The following is a 20,257-nucleotide window of genomic DNA, read 5'->3' as shown; positions in this document are numbered from 1 at the left end:
ACCACAGTATTGCTTACTTTGTAGGATAGCATTCGTTAGATAAATGTAATCACAGAGTCTTATTTTGTGTCTCTTATATGGTTTGGTTTTCGTTACCTGACATTGGCGAGAGGTCCGGTGCTCTCAAAGTTAACCTTGGGTTCTGGCTCGTCGCTGGAGGACTTGCGAGTGTCAGAGTAGGAGGACACGCTGTTGAAACGGATCTTGTAGCTCCTGGACGGGAGGCGAAAGGCAGAGAGATGAGACGCACGGAAGTATAACTCAAAGGAAAAAGATGGAAACTGACGTGCACGAATACAGACACAGGCAGCTTGAGGGTCCTAAACTCACTTTCTATCTTCTGTGTTGGATGTCGGGTGGCGCATCTCCATTAAGGCGGCTCCAAATTTCTACGAGTAGCCAAAGAAGGGCTTTTAAGTAATCTGTTCTGTGCTTAATTAACTGGATTTGTTGTTGTTATATAAAATACATACCTCTCCGTTTTCAGGTGGATCACCATTGCCGAATGTGCTGGTCACCGCTAAAACCAGCGTCTCGTGCTCCAGGTCCACCACATCGTAGTCATCCATTGACATGACCTGCAGATATCACAATAAAAGAGCATCACGTGGAGGGAAGCTTAGCCTCCACTTACATGGTCTTAATCTCGCTCAAGTCTACTAGACACACACTCCACGCGACAGATGACCTGAGCGTGTAAATTAAGACTGCTGAACACACAGCCGTTGGCAGAGGAGGAGGTTGTAATGACCACTCTGTCCTCGCCTCTAACGAGATGATAATATGCTGCTGCCACACATGACAAATACCACTCAGCATGAATGCGTTTGTCTGCCACAGGACTCACTTGTATTTCACACACACACACACAGACACACACACAACCAAAGGCATGAAGAGGAAACAGGCTTTAGCCCCACGACAACACAGATTTGCCCCAGGCGCTCGCATCTGGCCTGCGATCCATCTCCAGACACCCACTCTCAGTGACACACACATCCACACACTTGCATGCACGAATCTCTTCTTGTATGATTGATCACACAGGAGAAAACAGGAAGGGAAAATAAGATATGACCTCGAGGAAGAGCACGCAGTGTATGATTGAGAGCAGCATGTTTAGCATTTTTTTCCTCTTATTCTAAACAGATTTGCACAGCCAGGGGTGCTTCGGGATCTTGTCTTAAACTACCGCACTGCTCAACGCTTCGGTGGTTAAATCTTGCCTCCAACCCGCGGCACTTTACTGCATGAGAGAAGAAGAAGGAAATGTGACAAAAGACACTTTCTTCTTCTACCCCTCTCATTGTCTGTACTCAGCTGGCATCTGCTTGGCTTCGTCAGCCACAGAGCGAGAAGGGAGGGGGGGCGCGGCGGGTATAGGAACGATGTCTTTGAATTCCTCATTTTTCAATTAGACGTCTGCACAATGACACCTAAGCTCATGTCCAACTTTTGGATAAGATGATGCAAGGTAGGGGCAAGCGTACCTTTGCGTCAAAAGCGTGCTGGAAGATTTCACACAGAGTTTTGGCATAATCTTGCGATTTGCCCGTCTCTGTGGCAAACAGTATGGTGGCTTTCACCCTCTTGGCCATGGCCTGGCCCATGAGTTTGGCTGAAAACTTCACAGCCCTGTAGAGGCGAAGAGAGAGGGACAGTGAGAATGAGATGCACAGAAAAACACAGGACAATTGAAGACAATTGATTACTATAATTGCAACCTTTAATCCTCTGCCACGACCAGAGGACTCCCTCATGTCGATAAGTCTGAGAAAACATTCGTTCTTGAGGGGTTGAGCGTGGTACAGACATTATGTCAAGGTAGGGGATGGATGACAATTGATTACCTGGCTTGTCATATCCTCGAGGCAATTATATTAATAGCAGAACACGAGCATGCACGAGTGCATGCATACACAGACGGAACACTGACAAAGTTTTGATTACTCCCTGAGGGGTTGATTGAATGAATTTCACCGCTGAGTACACCAGCTTCCTTCCCATGTGTCTAACTTTTGTCATGAACGTGATTACTTGTTTGGCCTTAAATTATCATACACACATCCTACGGTGAATTATCTTTGACATTTAGGGCTGCAATTTAACCTTGACTGTATACATGCAGGAAGAAGAAAAACAAATGTAACAAAACCATGCATTGCATTCTTCTAATATCTTCTACAATCTGTGTGGCTGCACACTCACTTGGCAAGCTTCTTGAATCCGATGGCTCTTCTCTTCGTGGGCGTCCCATTGACTCCTTTCCACACGTGGAAGTTCCAGGGATCAGCCTTTTGCATATGGGACAAGAAATTAAAGTTCAGAGATCGTCTCCGTTAAGTTTAAAATCAATTCCAAGATACTGAGACATCATCTGTGATATTCAGTGTATTCTAGGAGTGACTTGATATAAAGAAACTTCACAATTAGCTGTACTGTACACATTTTCTTTTAATGTGCCTGCTGTACTTGTACTTGTAATGACTTCCAACTTTAATTTACCTTAACGACTTCCTTAATATAGTTCGGCAGCCAGCTAGGTTGTAAACAGAAGTGCACGTCTATAATTGAGGTTAAGCCCTCTGCCAAAAACAACATTCTGTGAATTGCGTTACAGTCCATTGCAGCTAATGTAAGTGTTATTATCTCTGCCTGCTTTATGGTGAATTAAACCTGAGGGTAAAAGTGAAGCTATAACGCACTATAAACACTTAATGTTTTCTTTAGACCTCCCTCTCACCTGGTACTCAAAGGAAGGGGTGAGGCGGTAGTTGAGCATTTCTTGGTGGAAAACCGGTGTGATGCTTCCTGACATGGGAGGAACGATCCACACCCAGTCTCCGGGACAGCCACCCCGCACCCGGTACTCATTCTCCATGTGCTTCATGAAGGACTCTGAGGCTGAGTGATGGTCTACTATGGTCACTTTGCATGTCTGAAAATAGAGGACACAAACAATTAACTAATTTATGTATCTATGGAATCTAAGTTACAAACTTATGCAAACTTATTAGAACTTATTGCAAAGTATAATTTAAACAAAAGACCCTATGTGCATAGTTAAGCTCAGGAACATTACCATTAGCCCTACAGACCGGCACGTTTAATGCCACTTCAGAGGACAGACTTTTTAATTTTATTGTCCTGTCTACGAGGACATAAGGGGATGTACTTTTTAATGAAATGGCCTCCATTTATGTTGATTTCATTTGGCTGGATGACTATAAAAAAAACTTTGTGCTCCAGGAAGGGAAACTTTTTTGTAGCAGATTTTATCTGCTAAGTTTAGGAGAGAAGGCAGAATATTTTGTCCAAGACCAAGCTGTAAAATAACCGTTAATTTTGTAATTGAATGAACGGTAATGAAATGTTTGACCACTGCAACTGTATTTTTAGTGTCTTGTAAACCCACGAGGGTTGGGCACTTTGTGTGCATGACACGAAAATAAAGAAATCAATCAATGTATTTTCTCATATGTTTACATCATTAAAGTTGCAAAATGCAGTTTTCTAGATCATAGTTGGGCTCATTTCAGAACCAAATATAGAGATATATTTTTCAATCAATTATATTTAAAGCGAATATTTTAAGCCTGCTTACATTGGATGCAACTCAAGAGTGACTAACATAAGTAGCTAATTGCACTAGAGACAAACATATTTAGCCATATTTTGGCAGACATATTAGTGTTTTGGATTATATAAATGGATAAAGGAGTAGTATGTTCTGCCACAGAAATGATCCGAAGGTGTTTGCATGAATGTATTGATTTTGAGTGGATCACTTTTAAGCGCTTAATCCAAGGTGACTACAGCTGCCATCCTCAGAGGTAACAAGCTACAACCTTTTCAGAGCCAGCTGACATTCAAAAGATCTGTTTTTAGTGAAGTATTCCTTTTAAAATAAGGACACATGAAGGTTTACCTACCTGGAAGCTGAAGAGAACAGCGATGTTGATCTCTACCAGTGCCTGGTCTTTCCAAAGGGAGGAAGTCTTCCTGGTGTCTAAGCACATCTTGTTAGCAACGTCCTACATAATATAGAAGGCAAGGCAAGGCAAGGCAAGTTTATTTATATAGCACATTTTATACACAAAGGCAATTCAAAGTGCTTTACATATATAAAAGCAAGATAAAAGAGCACAAAGTGCATAAGATAAAAATGAATAAAAGAATATAAAAGTATAAGTTAAGACAATAGAAAGACAATTTAACATGACAGTTCTGATATGAGAGTCACTGAGCTGGTTAGCAACTCACAAAGTGAATCAAGTGTGACATTCAAGTATGTTTCATGTGTCCAACAGGTTGCTCATTGTTCATTTTTTTTAAATAATCATTTTCAACATGTTTTTCCACATCTGTGACATCTGTGTATCATTAAAGTGATGACACCTTCAGTCTTTTAACTCGCTGAATTTGATTTTTTTGTGCCTCAGTGGCAATTAAGTTAAGGGCCAGGAATATGTTTTCTTCTTATTCACCAAATAATTCATGCAAATCTTGTTACTGCAACAAAACCCAAAGAACAATGCACAAGAAAATAATCCTCTTCATCAACAACTGCCAGGACAGTTTTCATACTTCACTTGTAAGACAAATCTACCTGGAGTTCTCCTCACAACTGGACCAGTCTGGTATTAACTTTACGATAGGAAACGCTCTCTTTTACTTGTCTAGGACTTGACTAGGATACAAATATAGTAGACAGTCTGATTGCCCTAATTATATGCCATATTACATATCTTTTTTTTCTTTGGATGGTAATTGGTAAATGGACTTGCATTTATATAATGCCTTTCTACTCTTCCGACCACTCAAAGTGCTTTAAAAATGTACTGCTACAGCATAAAAAACATACAAACATGCAGCACACTGTATGATTGCCTACATAAATGAACAGATAAATAAATAAATATTTTGGCATAATATTAAAATTAACAATGTATAATTTATGTTAAGGGTGTTTGTGACAAAGCACAAGGAGACTTTCAGTGCTGTTAATCAGCTTTTTCCTCAGTGTACACAATTACAAGAAGAATAGCATTCTGATTGGATCATTTGGTGTCACAACACATGCTCCTCTCCGCACACGGCGTCAGTCAATCTGTGCTTCTGATCCCTCCGCTCTCTTTTCCAAAGGATCATGACTCTGTATTTTGGCACAAAACACTACCTCCAGAATGTTGTAGCGTGAGGTGTCGCAGAAGTCCCTCACGCCAATCTCTGTGCCCATGTACCAGCCGCTGAAGGGGCAGCCGGTGAACTCCAGACCGCCGATCTCCAGCAGCATGTTGGAGACCGCCGGGAGGCCGTACCACTTCAGGTCCAGGTCCTTGAACCACTCGTACCTGGGCAGAGCAAACGGGGGGAATGACGGGTGGGAACTGCAGCTATTTCAGCTTCACATTCAACATTTGCAATACGCACAGTCATTAACTATAATAATGTGGAGCTGTCTTTTTATTCCTGAGACACATATCATGAAAAAGAATTGCAGCCAAAACCAACATTAACACAAAGAAACCACTTTTGACAGCTCTCCAGTGTTGGACAGCGCAGGCGGGACCTCAATCTACCTCCCACCACTCACTCCTTGCTCCCTCTAGGGGGACTGATAACATGGCTTTCAATGTATTATTTGCAGAGATGGGTCTAATCTCGTGTAATGATGAGGCGCTGTTGGTGGTCGCCGCCTGTGCCAAGCTGCTGCCAGAGCTGAGGGCCCAGTTGATGCAGGGTATGGAGCAAGAGATGCCAATTTTTGGGGGGGAGTCTGGCAGGGAGATCAGTGTGTCAAGGGATTCTGAAATGCTCTCTGTAGCGTGTAGAGATGTAGTGATAGTTCTGTGTGCATCTGTATGAAACCTAGTGCTGTAATACCCCATTCCTTTGTCTGATTATGGGTATTAGATACAGCAGCTTAATGCTTAAGATCTCAAGGGCATTGTGGCTTTTTTACATTATCAACCAATGTAAGAAAAGTTTTCTCAAGAATAAAAAAACAGGAACCTCACTAACAAGCCCCATGGTTACCACAAAAAGCTGGCATAGCAACAGATAAAGCACGACTAGCGGTGCTTTCTGGGAACATTCAGTGCAGTTGGAATGTGACAATAACCCAATCAGACATCTTGGCTTAAAAGTACCCCATTGTTTAAGAAGTGTTGTTAAGAGATGAGTGAGTGGGTGGATGCATCTTTTCTGTGTGCGTGTAGCCCCCTCTGGTCTTGTTTTGCTAGATTCTGTATATTTTATGCACGCTTCAGAGGGAAGGCATAACTCACTTTGGGTGTGTGATCGGCACTTCCAGGACGAGGTCTTCAGGAAGCTCAAACAGCTCCGGGTCATTTCCATTGGCTTGCAGCAGGAGGGGCAGGACATCAAAACGACCCTTTGGAGGTTTCCATCCCAGCTTCATGCAGATCTGGTGACAGAAAGCAACACGAGAGCTGAGTGCAAATAGGACATTTCTCCTGAAGTGATTTGTTTTTTGCAGCTTTACCACATAGATTTAAAAATACAGCTCTTCTTGTGTACCTCAGTGAATTCAACATTAGCAGGGTCTCCTTGGATCTTATCATCAGGGAGTCTGTAGCCGGCATAACGAATCAGCTGACAGTTCCACACCCGAAAGTCATGCTTGCCATCTACCCTCTGAGGAAATATGGTGATGGCCGACCTGCGAAAAACAAACAGAAAAAGTAGTATGTAAATAACGTGGAACAGAAATATTAACATTTGCATAAAAGTAGTAGCTTTAGTAATAATCTAATATCTCAAAAAACATTGAGAATAATCTAATTAGAGAGCTGAACTGTGCCACAAGCATGTTGATATCTGCACACAGATGCTGTGCAACAAAGCATTAGATCCTGTATATGAATATTTCAGTACATAATCAACAAGATTACTAACAGATGGTTGGCATTGTACATGTAATCTGTCCAAAGGCGTTTCCAATTATGCTATGTTAAAGGACTCATAGAAGAAGGGCAAAAGCTTACAGTATAGCTACCTTTAGTCTGTTCTACATCCCAGTGGTGTTTTAATGCCATGAAAAAAAAGTGTTAATACTGCTAAGCTGGTTGTGAGTCAGTGAGGAGGGAGAGCAGCTGGTGTGAATCTGGGACAGTTGTGTCAGCAGTCAACATCTGCAGGAAACCGTTTCTCAGCTGGAAACTGGTGCAAATTGTCATACCAGACTTTATGTGCGGCATATGACACGTTTCGTTTTAATTTGTCCTCACAACATAGAGTAAACCGTGGTTGGGGTAATCAATGTCCAAAAGAAGTAGAACATATTGTATTCAGTAAGTTAAATGTATTTTTTTTTTTAAATCATGCTTTTTATTGTTTCCTTACGAAAGATGACTACAACAACCTAAACCATAACAAAATAAAATAATATTTACAGTACATATAATAACAGATAGTAACTGTAAATTGAAAAACAAAGTATTCAAAAACAAGAAAGGAGAAAATATGGTAATAATAATAAAAAAATAGAAATACATGAATAAATAACAATTATAAAACAAAAAATAAAATTAAAATGATAATAAATAAAAATTCAGCATTTTAAAATAATTGAAAAATATTATTACAATTTAAAAATAAAAATTAATTAATTAATTAATTAATAAAATAAATTCACACACCAGATTCCCAACACCTACTTATATCAGTGAGTTATATGTATTCATTTTTACGGATACAGGTAAAGCAATTGCATCACATTCTTATATGCACCTTCTTGATTCCTCGAGTCGAATACTTTTGAGTGATGATGTATTAGGACATGCATCACTTAAAAATGAGGGAATGAAGAGCAAAGAATATAAATGATTATATTATTGAACAATATTTTTATTATTATTAAATCATGAGTCTCAAATTGGCCATATACTTTAGAAAGTAATAATCTTCAGCCATTATAAGTATGGATTGCCATGTTTTGAAAACTTCCTTTGACTAGTTAGATCATTGACAATTTATTTCTAGAAAAAGGCTGCAGACAGTCTAGACCAAAATCCATTTATTACTTATTAACATTTGTAACGGCAGACTTGATGGCTCATTTAAAAATGAGAAGCCCACGCACACTTATAAAGGATTCGTAAATAATCGATGAAGCCATTCGTTACAACTTATAAATCCTTTATAAATGGTTCCTTAAAAGAAAGCGGTGGTGTGATATTATACCATTCAGCAACTGACAACATTTATTGTCTTTCAGTTCACTTGAAAACTATTCAAAAATGGAAATCTAATAGCATTTTGACAAATGTTTACATCTCCCAGTTGCAACAATTATTTACTGCACAATTTCCCCATGAAATCCACCACTTGAAAACAACAGACTCATGTGTGTTTTGCATCATTTTAGGACCCTTCCTTGCAGTATATTTACATTTTGTGCACAGTCAGAATCATCTCTGTTTTTATAATATTGACAAGTGATTTTAAATAAGGAAAATTATTGCAAAATGTATTGCAACATGTTGCAATAGCAGAACATTTATAATTATTTATGTGCCTGTGTTTATTTATGTTAAAGAAAGCCAGACTGAGAGAGGATGTTGTGCTGGCTCACATCAACATGTGTATCCGAGCTGTCCCTCCGAAAGCCAAGCTAAGTGTAGTAATGAGTCAGAAGCTATCCATCATCCAACAAGTAAATATGAGGTGTCACGTGTGATTAGGAATTGGCAGAACGTGAACGAACGCTGTGCAGGTCTGACAAATGACATATTTGTTAGCAAGGTCCGCCGCCTCACCAACAGGGCAATGATTGGTGGCGAGACGCTGACAGATAGACGGGCAGCAGATAGTGTCAGATACAGTGTTAAGAGACAGAGAACGCGCTGACAGATGGGACAGCGGGTCAACTCAGGGTAGTCAGAGATGGAGAGGGGTGATGGGATACATGGGGGCGACAGATGGTGGAGGGGAACAAGGGCAGTCGGAGGAAAACAAGCAGAGTTGAACAAAAGAAAACATCAGAAGGAAACAAAGCAAATAGTTGAGCAGTGTGTGTGTTTGTTTTTTTCACCTCATGTTGCCTTTGTTGGTGGCGTACTTGATGTGGTTACAGATGTAGTTGTACATTCCATGAGCTGTTGTGCAGTCTCTAGCATCAAAAACCTGGAAAGCAAACGTGAACATGAAACCTCTGAAACAGGTTTACCAGGCACAGTGAAGTGTTTTAAATACACCTGTGTTTATTTAACGCCTGTGGTGCTGTTTGTTGTCCCTCAACACCCTGAAGTAGAGCTCAAATTAATCTACTTTGATAACTGATTATTCGGTTTGACTAATTTATTAAGAAAAAAAAGTCAAAATTCTCTGATTGCAGCTTCTTAAATGTGAATATTTTCTGGTTTCTCTACTCCTCTATGACAGTAAACTGAATATCTTTGAGTTGTGGACAAAACAAGTCATTTGAGGATGTCATTTTGGGCTTTAGGAAACACTGATCAACATTTTTCACAATTTTCTGACATTTTATAGACCAAACAACTAATTGAGAAAATAAACGACAGATTAATCGACAATGAAGAAAATGGTTAGTTGCAACCAGTTGCAGTAAAGCCAAACAAGTGAACCAAAACTCTTATACTACAGCATCTTGGATATCATACAAAAGTGCAAAAGTAAGTAGAAATGCAGAATCTATCTTGATAACTATCCACATTACTTGAGAAAAAGTCAGAAACAGCATATAAAGAGTGTAAAGCATCAACAGCCCCATGCTATGATTAATATATAATAGGTAATACTGTATAGTACCTGTAGTTTGGACCACTGGATCCTCCCTACGCATCGGGCAGCATTCCTCCAGGCGTGCTTGGCCCCGTAAATCAGCTCAGTGTCTTTCAGCTGGTAAGTTCCTGAAGCATCAATCTCCTTGGTCACCTCCTCCAGCCGGTCCACATGGGCCTTAGAGCCAAACCTGTAGGCAGGACACATCCACAGGTACAATACAATAAGAGAACAGGTACATACAGTATAGCACAACACAAGAGGTACTGGGTGTAAATTGAGCTGTTTTGTAAGGATCCCTCAGAGTTCAATGCAGTCACATATCATCTATTAAAATATCTTTCATAAGGTAAAGAAGCTTTTCTGACACACTGACGGAAGCTGCCCTCTTACGCAAGTGTGCTGAGTATACACAACACAAAATGAACTGCAGAAAATATAAAAAATAAATCAGTAAATAAAAACATATATAAAATAAAAATGAACTTGGTTGATGCCCTTTTACAGGATAGTTGCACTTGCGTTATTAGTTACTAATGCTAATTAGCCAGGTTAGCAATTACTACATGCAAATGTGGCTAATAAGAAATACATAGTTTAATATATTATTTTTCATTTGATTTTATGTAACCTTTATTGTCTCAGGATAGTCCCATTGACATTTAGAATCTCTTTTACATGGGAGTCCCGGCCAAGACGGCAGCATAAAAGTTTCACACAAAACACAAGCACAAAGAACTTAAGAACAAAACAGCAAAAAGGTAAAAACAACATAAAAATTTCACATAAAAGAGAAGTAACAGTCTTAAATCAAACAGCAAATTGCATCAACTAGTGAATTACCAGTGTTGTACATTCAAAATCTTGCATGCTTATAAAATAATCTAGTTTAAAGTGTCGTGATGAGGGTGCAAAAACTTTGAAAGCACTTTCACCAAAAGTGGTGCGGGTTCTAGGAACGACATAATTTGTCCACATGATCGCTGATTAGGGATTTACTGATTGTGAAATTCTGGGCCGATACCTATGTTTAAAATAACAATTTGGCCAATACTGTTGTTCGTGTTTATAATGTTTTTGCTGTTATGCGTTACCGTTCTGTGCCAGGGAAACAAAGACATCTTCATTATAAAAAAAAGATAAGATTGCACCTACTGATTTTTTTTAGTTTTTGGTGCCAATAGAGACCATAGATAGATAAGCAGGAAGTTTGTGTAATATGGCCTTATACAGAGAAATGTATCAGTGTTCCATTCTACGGTTGTATGAGAAGGATAAAACAACTTTCTCATACAAACTGCAATGATGTGTGTGGAAATCCGAATCAGGGACAAGTCTTAACACAGTATGATATGCTGAATCTAACATTTTAACAGAAGATGAACTCGCATATATGAAACATCAATTGCTGATAAAAGCGTCACTTGAATTAATTTTTTCTTTGCACCAAAAGAAAAACAGTATTTGTTTAAATAATAAAACATTTTTTGACATCCCCTCTTGCCGCAGCAGCCTAAATGCACTACCCACATTCAAAACGAGTGTGTGACTACAGCCTCTGAACTCGGATGCAGATGTTACAGGCCGTGCTTACCTTTTGATGGAGGTGTAGTACTGGTCTAAGAAGTCAGTGGCCAGTGGAAGAAGATCCTCTTTGGTTCTGACTTCGTCTGGTTTGCGCATGTTGGGCGTCATCACAGAGCCCATGCACACATTTTCATTGCAGAGTGGCAGCTGAAAAGACAAATACAATGACAGATGAGGGGAGGCTTTTTTCAGGGATGAATTCTGCTTGTTGGCCAGGTGGTTCAGCTCTCTGGTAATGTATCTGCAAACATCCAATTTATTTACTTTCCAGCAAAGAATAACACTAACAGAAGATACCACGTTGGCTCCCTTTGTGCACAAAACAAGAGGAGTTGATTCATTTTATTGGACAAAGAATCCTTCAACATATTTCAGTGGCCTTCAGGATTCCTGTTGACTCACAAGAGAGTTTCTGCATCTATCTCTGTGTTGTGATTGAATGCAAAAATGAGAGAGGCATGGCATCCTCTTAATTTACAAAAGGCAGAGCTTCACATTACCTTCCTTCTCTATTCATTTTGAATTAACCGGCTAAGTCTTGGTTCTGCTTGATATGAAACAGACCTAGGAAATGCTTGAATTACACATTATGCAAATAGAATCATTCAAAAGAAATGAAAACTGTTTTCCAATCCAATTTTCTCAAACTTTTTTGCTCTTCTAGCTGTTATTCATCATCAGAAGGTGCTAACACTGTAAAAGTATATTTACCTTAGACGTTCTTGCTTAATAACTCTATGGGTAAACATCTGTTTCACTACTTTTTCCAGGATTTAATCAAAAAGGTGTCAATATGAAGTAAACTAGAAAAGAACTGTATCTCAATATGTAATAGGGCCACACAATTAATCTAATATTAATCGCGATCACAATTTTGGCTTCCCACAATTAAAAGAACATGATCCATTGCGATATAAACTCCATTGCATATCAAATTAAGCGCTTCCTAAACTAACAGCCAGCCACCAGCGGGTGATCCAGATGTTTTGGTTTTAATTCTGGGGAGCTATAATGCCACTGCGAATGCACCCTACAGTGGCAGCCTGTGACAAGATTTCCTGAATGTTGCGGCTGCAGTCCAGAGAAGAAGTATAATATAACCAACTGTATACAGAAATACTCGTTTTGCCAAAACGGAAATGCACAGAATTCAGGTGAGGAAGAACCTTATTTTAAGTCTTATTTTGATGCAGAGATTAGTTAATTAGCAGGAATGTAAGTGAAAGCAGTACTTGCTTGATTTTATTTGGGTTAAAAAGTTTTGGTGCAATTTTATTTTGCTTCTAGGAGATGCTCTGTGAATAAGGACCTGTTTTATTTTAATGCAAAGATTTGTAAATTAGCGGGAATGTAGCACTTCTGCACCTCCTCATGGCTCTGTTTTCAGGCTTTAAAAAATCTGGCCAATCACAGGTCATTTCAGAGAGAGAGCGTTCCTATTGGCTGTTCATTCAACAGAGGCAGCTGTCAATCGCTCGCGAACTCCGATCAAACGGTCAAACTAGGCAACACTGATCAAATATGAATTAATATTCTGTTATAATGCCTATTTCTCACGTAGAATGTTTTCAGAAACATCTTGTAGAGCTCCAGCTGGTCGGCGGTGCTTGGTATTTCCTCAACTGATCTCAACATGGCTGCCGGGTCACAAACTTTCTCATTTTCCAGCTGAACAGTACACTACAAGATGTTTCTGAAAACATTTAATGCGAGAAATAGGCGTTACAGTAACAGAATATTGTTTCATATTTGATCAGGGCTGCCTAGTTTGACCATTTGGTCGGAGTTTGCGAGTGTTTGACAGTTGCTCAGAGACGGCAGGCTCCAGCTCGGCTCTGATTGGTTGTTTTCCTCCGGTCTGTGAAATCTTGTAGATGTCATTAGGAGCTCCAGAGGACACAGAGGCACATGATTTCTTTCAGATTACCTGTCTCATGCACTACTGTCACGATATAGTGACCGTTTTATAAAAATAACTTTTTTTTAAATCATATTTACTCCAATTCTACCCACTGCTGCTTTAAATGTGAAAGTACAATAAAAATCAATGAATAATCGTGATAAATAATCGTGACCTCAATATTGATCAAAATAATCGGATGTGTTTATCAATTTGTCCATGATCGTGCAGCCCTAAAATGTAAGGTCAATAGGCCATCGGTAGATCACATCCTTCAAATTCATGTTATATCATCATATGTTACACTTGGTTAAAAGATAAAAGGTAATTTTTTATTGTAAGTTCCAGACTCTGAATGCATACAACGGATCATACAGTAACTGTTTTACAATTTCTTTCATTCTATTGCTCACACATGGCTGGCAAGCATGTTAATGAATGAGCAAGTCAGTGAGTCATGGATTGGTATCCTTCTATTCAGCGGAGACAGGAAGACAGAAAGAGCACGGAGGAAAGACAGAAAACAGATAGATGCAGAGAGGGAAAATTGCTCATAGCTGAGAGCGACCTTGTGTGGTCAGTTTAATGTGATTAGAGTTGAAGTCAGCTGTCACTTTGGTTTGCCTAAATGCCTTCGCCAGCTCAGAGAGAGATTGAATGAGTGAGCAAGAGCGGGCGACAGGAGCGATAGCGCAGGCGTGCAGTCGGAGAGGAAATTTGACACTGACCCCAGCGCTGCTAAAATTGGCTTGTTTACGCCGAGCCACACACTTGCACTGTCCAAACACTCCGACGTAGACCGGCAGTCGGTCCAAAATAAACTTCCCTCCGTGTCCCTTCCAACAAATCCAACCCTCGCTCGACCAAAACAGAAAAAGATGAAAAAAAAAAATCACATCCAGTCAAAATAATGAGAAAAATTAGAACAATTTTCAGTAAGTATATGTGATAGTGTTCATGAAAACAAATAAAGGGTTAATTCCAAAGAAAAAAGGGAAGCTAAGAAAAGATAATTGACAACAAGAGAGAACAACAAAGCGGAGACAGAAAAAACATGAACAGTAAGAGGTGACAGAGTGAAAGGGGGGAAATGGATGAGTAGGGAGTGTTAAAAATAAAACAAAGGAATCACTCGTGCTCCAGCACGTCCGCTCATCATACCGCTCTGGGCATTCATGCCAGCCAGCTGTCCTTTTCGAAAAAGACGGATCATCCTCGAATACGGCAGCGTCTGTGATATATAATAAATCTGAAGATGCTATTACAGGCCATTCATTGGGATGCACAGCCTGGGTCCGATAAGTCACCGAGGTAATTAGGCTGCTGTTTGCTGGTTACGAATGGCTGCTGTGTTTTGGGGGGTGAATGCTTAAACAGCGGGGTCCACCTTGTGTTTGGTAGACTGGCTTACTAACTAGAAGGGAGAAACTTCGGCTGCATGATAAAATGGGGACAAAAATGGGTTGCGGTTGATAAAGGAACAGGGATGAAAATGGATCACGGAGAACCGTTTTCTGCGCAAATTCTTTGCATGTAGCTGAAGCTTTTTGTTGTTTCACCCTCAAACAAAGTTTTCGGAAATTACCTTAATTAGCTTTGCGAAGCCACCATGAGCGTGGAGAGAAAACCAGAGCATCAGTCGTTTGCCCAAAACAACACATGTTTGTGCTGACAAAGTCTTCTAGTGGCCGTAGTGATTACCACAGGAAGTAGTGTGGCATTATTAGATGTTGTCTTGTTGATAGCGGCGTAACATTTAAGGGGAAGTATGTAGGATTTGGCGGCATCTGGTGGTGTGGTTGCAGATTACAACCAACTGAGTACCCCTCAGCTCACTCATCCCTTTCCAAGACTATGGTCACGTGAGCCGCAGAGTGCAAAAGCTGTTCACCTCGCTCAGAGAACATCCTTACCATAATAACACTACTTTAGGAGCAAAGGAAGTCAGACGGCAGCTTGCGGTATCACAGTTTTACATTCACGCTCACGTTAACGCAGTTTCACAAGCGTGTCGGAGAACTACGGTGGCCTTCAGGTAACGTAAAAACGCGAAAGGCTCTCTCTAGAGCCAGTGTTTGGTTTGTCCATTCTGGGCTACTGTAGAAACATAGAGGATCCTCTCCATATGTAGATATGAAGGGCTCATTCTAAGTTAACGAAAACACAACGTTTCTTAGTTTCAGGTGATTATACACTAATGAAAACAAAGTTACGAATATTATATTCTATTTCTGCTAATATATCGCCTGAAATGTTACATACTGTCCCTTTAAATGTGTCATTATGGAGGACACGGATCAATTCGTCATTTAATTTGGAGACTTTTGCAGATGACATTTTTTGTTTTGAGTGAAATGTCTCGATAACTATTTGGACTTTAACACAGTAGACTGCTGTCTGTTTCCAACTAACAATCAACGTTTGATTCTTGTCCACAATCGTTCCCAAACCCTAACCAAGTCTTTATTATTGTAACCATGATGATAAAGGTCCCCTAACCTTAAAAAAGTTGAAATTTTAACCCAAACCACAATGTTTTCCTAGTTATTTGAACCCATATCATGATCTTTACATTACCATAACCAAGTTATTTTTGTGCCAAAATCTAACTAAGCCTTGACCTCTGCATGTAAGATTAGAAAATTGGCTTATTGTTTTAAAAGACAATGTTTTCTTATCGATAGTGGCGTCAGATCACAAAACACTAAAGTGTGTCGTTCTGGAGGGCACAAACCACTTTGTCCTTTAATTTGAAGGATTTATGCGGGTGACATTTTTGATTTTGAGTGAAATGTCTCAATAACTAAAGGATGGGTTGCCATGAAATGTGGAGCAGACATTGATGTTCCCCTCAGGATAAATTGTAATAACTTTGGTGATTTGTTTTTTCTCCCTGAAGGATTTATTGTTTCATAAGCTTTACCCAGATTCCCCAAACCCCCCCGCTTTCTAGCTAAACAGTAACGAGCTGATTCACCAACATTTCAGGCTTAGCTCTCTAATGTATGAATAGTTAGTGAGAAGCAGAGAAAAGGCACGCCACGCTGTGCTATTATTCTTCAATCTACTTGACTTGCAAATGATGTGTTAGTAAGTCTGCAGGCTAAACGCTTTTTACAGTCAACCAATATATCATATTTGAGGTTCATCAGGGCCTTTAAGATGCAATTAAAGCCACAGATATCACATCTGTCACCTTTGTTAGTTATGAAAGCTTTGAATGTCTGCGACTTTACACAAAGGGGCTTCTTCCTCTCATACTGTCTTGTTAGTATGTGAAGTCATGTTATTTATGCCACACCTATTATGGCAATCTGGTATCATGTTTACCCTTTTGTGATGTGTTAACAAGTTGCCTTTTATCATCAAATATCTAATATTTTTTGCATATCCAAATGAGGTGGATAAATATTTGAAACACCTTTCAGTTTTAAGTGCATTATCAATAAACTATATACATTTTGACAAAAAAATTAAACAGATTAAAGTGAGGATATGTTGCTTTTCTTTATATTTTGTGATTGCAAACTGAATATCTTCAGTATATCTACAATAACTGTAGTTGCAGCCCTAGAGTCAACACACAAACAACTAAAGTAGGCTCAACAAAATGTTAAATAAAGTTATTTTTGCAGGGCTGTTGAATTGCATTACATTACAATTGCATCACGCAGGTGTTTGTATTTTTCTGGTCACTTGGCGCCAGTACTTTTAATCCTTTTCCCTCTTTAGTGAAGGGTGTCGGGGCATGACGAAACAATAGCACCTCAGCGCCTTCATAAGTTTCCCCACTGGCATAAAACTCCTGGCTGTTAGGATGACTTGAAACATCAAAATCTTTCTCATCCCTGCCACGATGGTTGCCTCAGCGACAGACGGCTTTATCCAACCATTAACTGAGCTGATTTCCATATGCCTTACCTTGCTGGAGCTATGGTGCAGTGTGTCGTTGTAGACGGTGCCAGTCTCCCAGTTCTTGACCTTGAGGAAGCGTGGGCATTTTGAGGGGCTACCGTTCTGCAGCGACTTAGTGGGTGAGGTCCTGCCCTGGGCCGGGGGCTGGAAAGAGCACACAGGCAATTACACACAAGTCATTACTTCATGCTTTTGTACTCTGTCTAGCTAAATGGTTCTGACCTCTTAGACACCTTTCTTGCAAGCTGGATAAGTTGTTTACGACTGGGAGTCATACTGTGGTAAGCCTTTCATTGCAGAGAAGTGGTTTTGAGTACCACAAATAGACATTGATTGGTCAGTTTAAGATGGGAATAACATGAGGAACTTTAACAGGACTTTTACAACTATTGGGAGGCTTTCTCTATGGACTATTGGCTATTTCTTCTCGAGGAAAATCCGTTTGTCATTGTGCTTAAGTGTCTCTAGCACAAACCTATGCACAGAAACTACTTACATTGTCTCCCCTCTCCATTTCTGTTTATTTCCCACTCCAGGATAAAGGCAATCAACATTTAACAGCAGGTTGATGGCAAGCTAACTCTTGGCTCACTGGGTTTTCCAATACTGTAGCTATTGACTTGTGAATGCCTGCAATTTAACCCCAAAGCCAACTGTAAGCGTTCCTAGAGAAAGGCACCGAGTGATTGCCAAAGATCAAAGTAATCAATCCCACACCTTGGAAGCTCTTTCATCATCTCCCACGGCATTGTTAATCGCACAGTGGAGCATCTCCTGAACAACAGCGCCACAATCATCATGCTCGCCGGGGAGACGAATACCAACAGAGTCACGCCAGTTGGGTCTCATTGTCATTTTGCATCCTCTCAAACAGCAGAGAGGAATGATGTGGATTGAATTGAATTTGATTTTGCACACACAGAGTGCAGAGCTTAGTTCCTGTGTGTTCATGCTCCAACAGCAGTAACCCCCACTGTGCGGCTCAGATATGACACATTATCACTGAGGTTGTGGACAGGAAGAAAGATCACTGTACCGGAAAGAGCTCTCAGTCAAACAGGCAGAGGAAATCAGATGCAGAGAATTAAAGGTTGTTGACAGAAAAAGCAGAGCAGTTGTGTGTTTGAATATGAATGCAGGCTTGTCGCTCACTGACCAGAAGCTTCACTCTGGCATTTACATTTAAGAAAGTCACTTTCCTATGAATGCCACATGCGGGTTTCAGAGAAGCCTGCTTATGAACAACCTGTAAATGTCAGTTTACCTTTTTCTTTATTTATATATGTGTACTGATGTAAATTTTAAATGTCAGAGTCCCCCTGGAGGGATGAAGATCGTTTTTGCCCCTGAAAAAATGCACTTGGGAGCGAGGTCAGTTATTGAATGATGATTGTCCAATTGACCTCTTGCTAAACCCCTCCCCTGAACACAGATTGTCCAATCATAGCTTAACCAACGCAGTTAGGCACGGCTAGTCTGTCGAGGGCCATGTCCAATATCACTCCCTCATTCACTACTCCCTGTAGACACTCAATGGTTTACTCAATAATCAGCAGTAAATTGAGATTTTGGACACCTACTAATCATTATTTTATGTTATCACTGACTGCTGTAGAGTTGCTCAATGGTAATTTTCGCATTTGTAAAATGCAAAACATTGAATCGTTGGATTGTTAGCAGAGAGAAATGTACATGCCCAAAGAACGTATATTGCTAAGAAATGAAAGTCAATTGTTCGTTCCATTACAACGTATTTATTAAACTATTTTGCCCGGCTGCTTCCCAGAGGAGCATTAAGTGAGCAATGGACATAAATGGAAGTTAGAAAAATCCAGCACATAAATTTTGAGAGCAATCGCAAACTTTTTCACGTCAAAGACCTCCAAAATCAATGTACAATAGACCACAGACCATGGATGTATAAGAGGTTGTGTCATGTGCTTTGCCTTGTGTGCTAGTAAATAGCCTACAGCTACATTAAATTATGTTTATGTCATGCTACTCGCACTGCTAGCTACTGGCCGATAGCCAGTTGTTTGGGAACAGAGACGTTAATACATCCACCACGGTACAGGCTTACAGCATACAGCCCATGGGTGTATTATAAGATAATAAAAGTGATGAATTACAGCCAATATATCAATTATTACAGCCGCACAGCTAGCAGGAAGCCGGCAGAACCGGATATGTCACATAAGCATGCAGGGCGGTGCCGCACAGCTAGCAGGAAGCCGGCAGAACCGGATATGTCACATAAGCATGCAGGGCGGTGCAGTCCTGTGAGTCTGATGTACCTTCATTATGCCGACTATTGGCTACTAGTGAACTTTACAACTTTTAGGAGATAATGATTTAAATGAGGGCTATCTAAGTGTTTGTACTGGGAAGTTGATTTACCTACAAAAAAAATAAAAATATCCTCTTATTTACAGACATCTCTTTATACATCCATGGCTATGGCATTTTCAGTCCAAAACATATAATGGGTAGACTTACACACTCCAAATTCAGACACTCAAATAAATAAAAATGTCAGATAGTGTGGGAAAAACTTACCCCAACTATGTTTAACTTGTATGACTAATAGTATATGGGAAAATATAGAGAAATAATGGTAAGATATAACCCAGCATGATTACACTCCATTTTCCATTTCGAAGGTAATTTGATGTGAAAAGTACTGAGACGCTAAGTCTGGTGATTGTTTAATAAAAATAAGATTGCACATTCTGTGACTAATACTGTGGGAAGCCAGAGTCCAATAACAGGAAAATTTATTGAATGGTGTTGTTATTTCTTGGGTGTGACAAAGCATTGGCATGACCTCAACTGGCAAGCTAAAGTGAGAAGTAAAAAAAACATCTGTAACTACAGATAAGGTAATTAGAGGGAACTAAAGTGGGAATACTTGACATTTAAAGAGTTTTGAGGCTTTTGTTGGCCTTTCCAAAATCAAAAAACACAGAGCAAAAGTGTATGGAATGGATTTAAACTGTGTGTTTATTTGCTCTTTCCATCGTTAAAATCTCCAAATTATAGAGTACAGGAAACCTACAATCTGTTACCCCGTCAGGTATGGTTAAGCGT

The 20,257-nt window shown here is 39.8% G+C and overlaps 1 protein-coding gene across 1 annotated transcript in view; it reads right to left on the bottom strand.

Moving 5' to 3' along the window:
• nos1 (nitric oxide synthase 1 (neuronal)) overlaps positions 1-20,257 on the bottom strand; it is a 45,105-nt gene that overhangs the window by 13,163 nt on the left and 11,685 nt on the right. Inside the window, exons 4-17 of the mRNA XM_074638997.1 lie at positions 17,177-17,314; positions 11,363-11,502; positions 9,796-9,958; positions 9,059-9,150; positions 6,544-6,685; positions 6,291-6,430; positions 5,180-5,354; positions 3,933-4,034; positions 2,744-2,938; positions 2,209-2,294; positions 1,491-1,635; positions 474-578; positions 331-389; positions 97-213 (exon numbers count right to left, since the gene is read on the bottom strand). Of these exons, the coding sequence (XP_074495098.1) occupies positions 97-213; positions 331-389; positions 474-578; positions 1,491-1,635; positions 2,209-2,294; positions 2,744-2,938; positions 3,933-4,034; positions 5,180-5,354; positions 6,291-6,430; positions 6,544-6,685; positions 9,059-9,150; positions 9,796-9,958; positions 11,363-11,502; positions 17,177-17,314 (1,799 nt within the window). The remainder of the gene's footprint in view (positions 1-96; positions 214-330; positions 390-473; positions 579-1,490; positions 1,636-2,208; positions 2,295-2,743; positions 2,939-3,932; positions 4,035-5,179; positions 5,355-6,290; positions 6,431-6,543; positions 6,686-9,058; positions 9,151-9,795; positions 9,959-11,362; positions 11,503-17,176; positions 17,315-20,257) is intronic.

This window comes from Sebastes fasciatus, chromosome 6, assembly GCF_043250625.1.
Source record: "Sebastes fasciatus isolate fSebFas1 chromosome 6, fSebFas1.pri, whole genome shotgun sequence".
NCBI lineage: Eukaryota > Metazoa > Chordata > Actinopteri > Perciformes > Sebastidae > Sebastes > Sebastes fasciatus.
The sequence above is the reverse complement of the archived record's forward strand: the minus strand, read 5'-3'. Positions and strand labels throughout refer to the sequence as shown.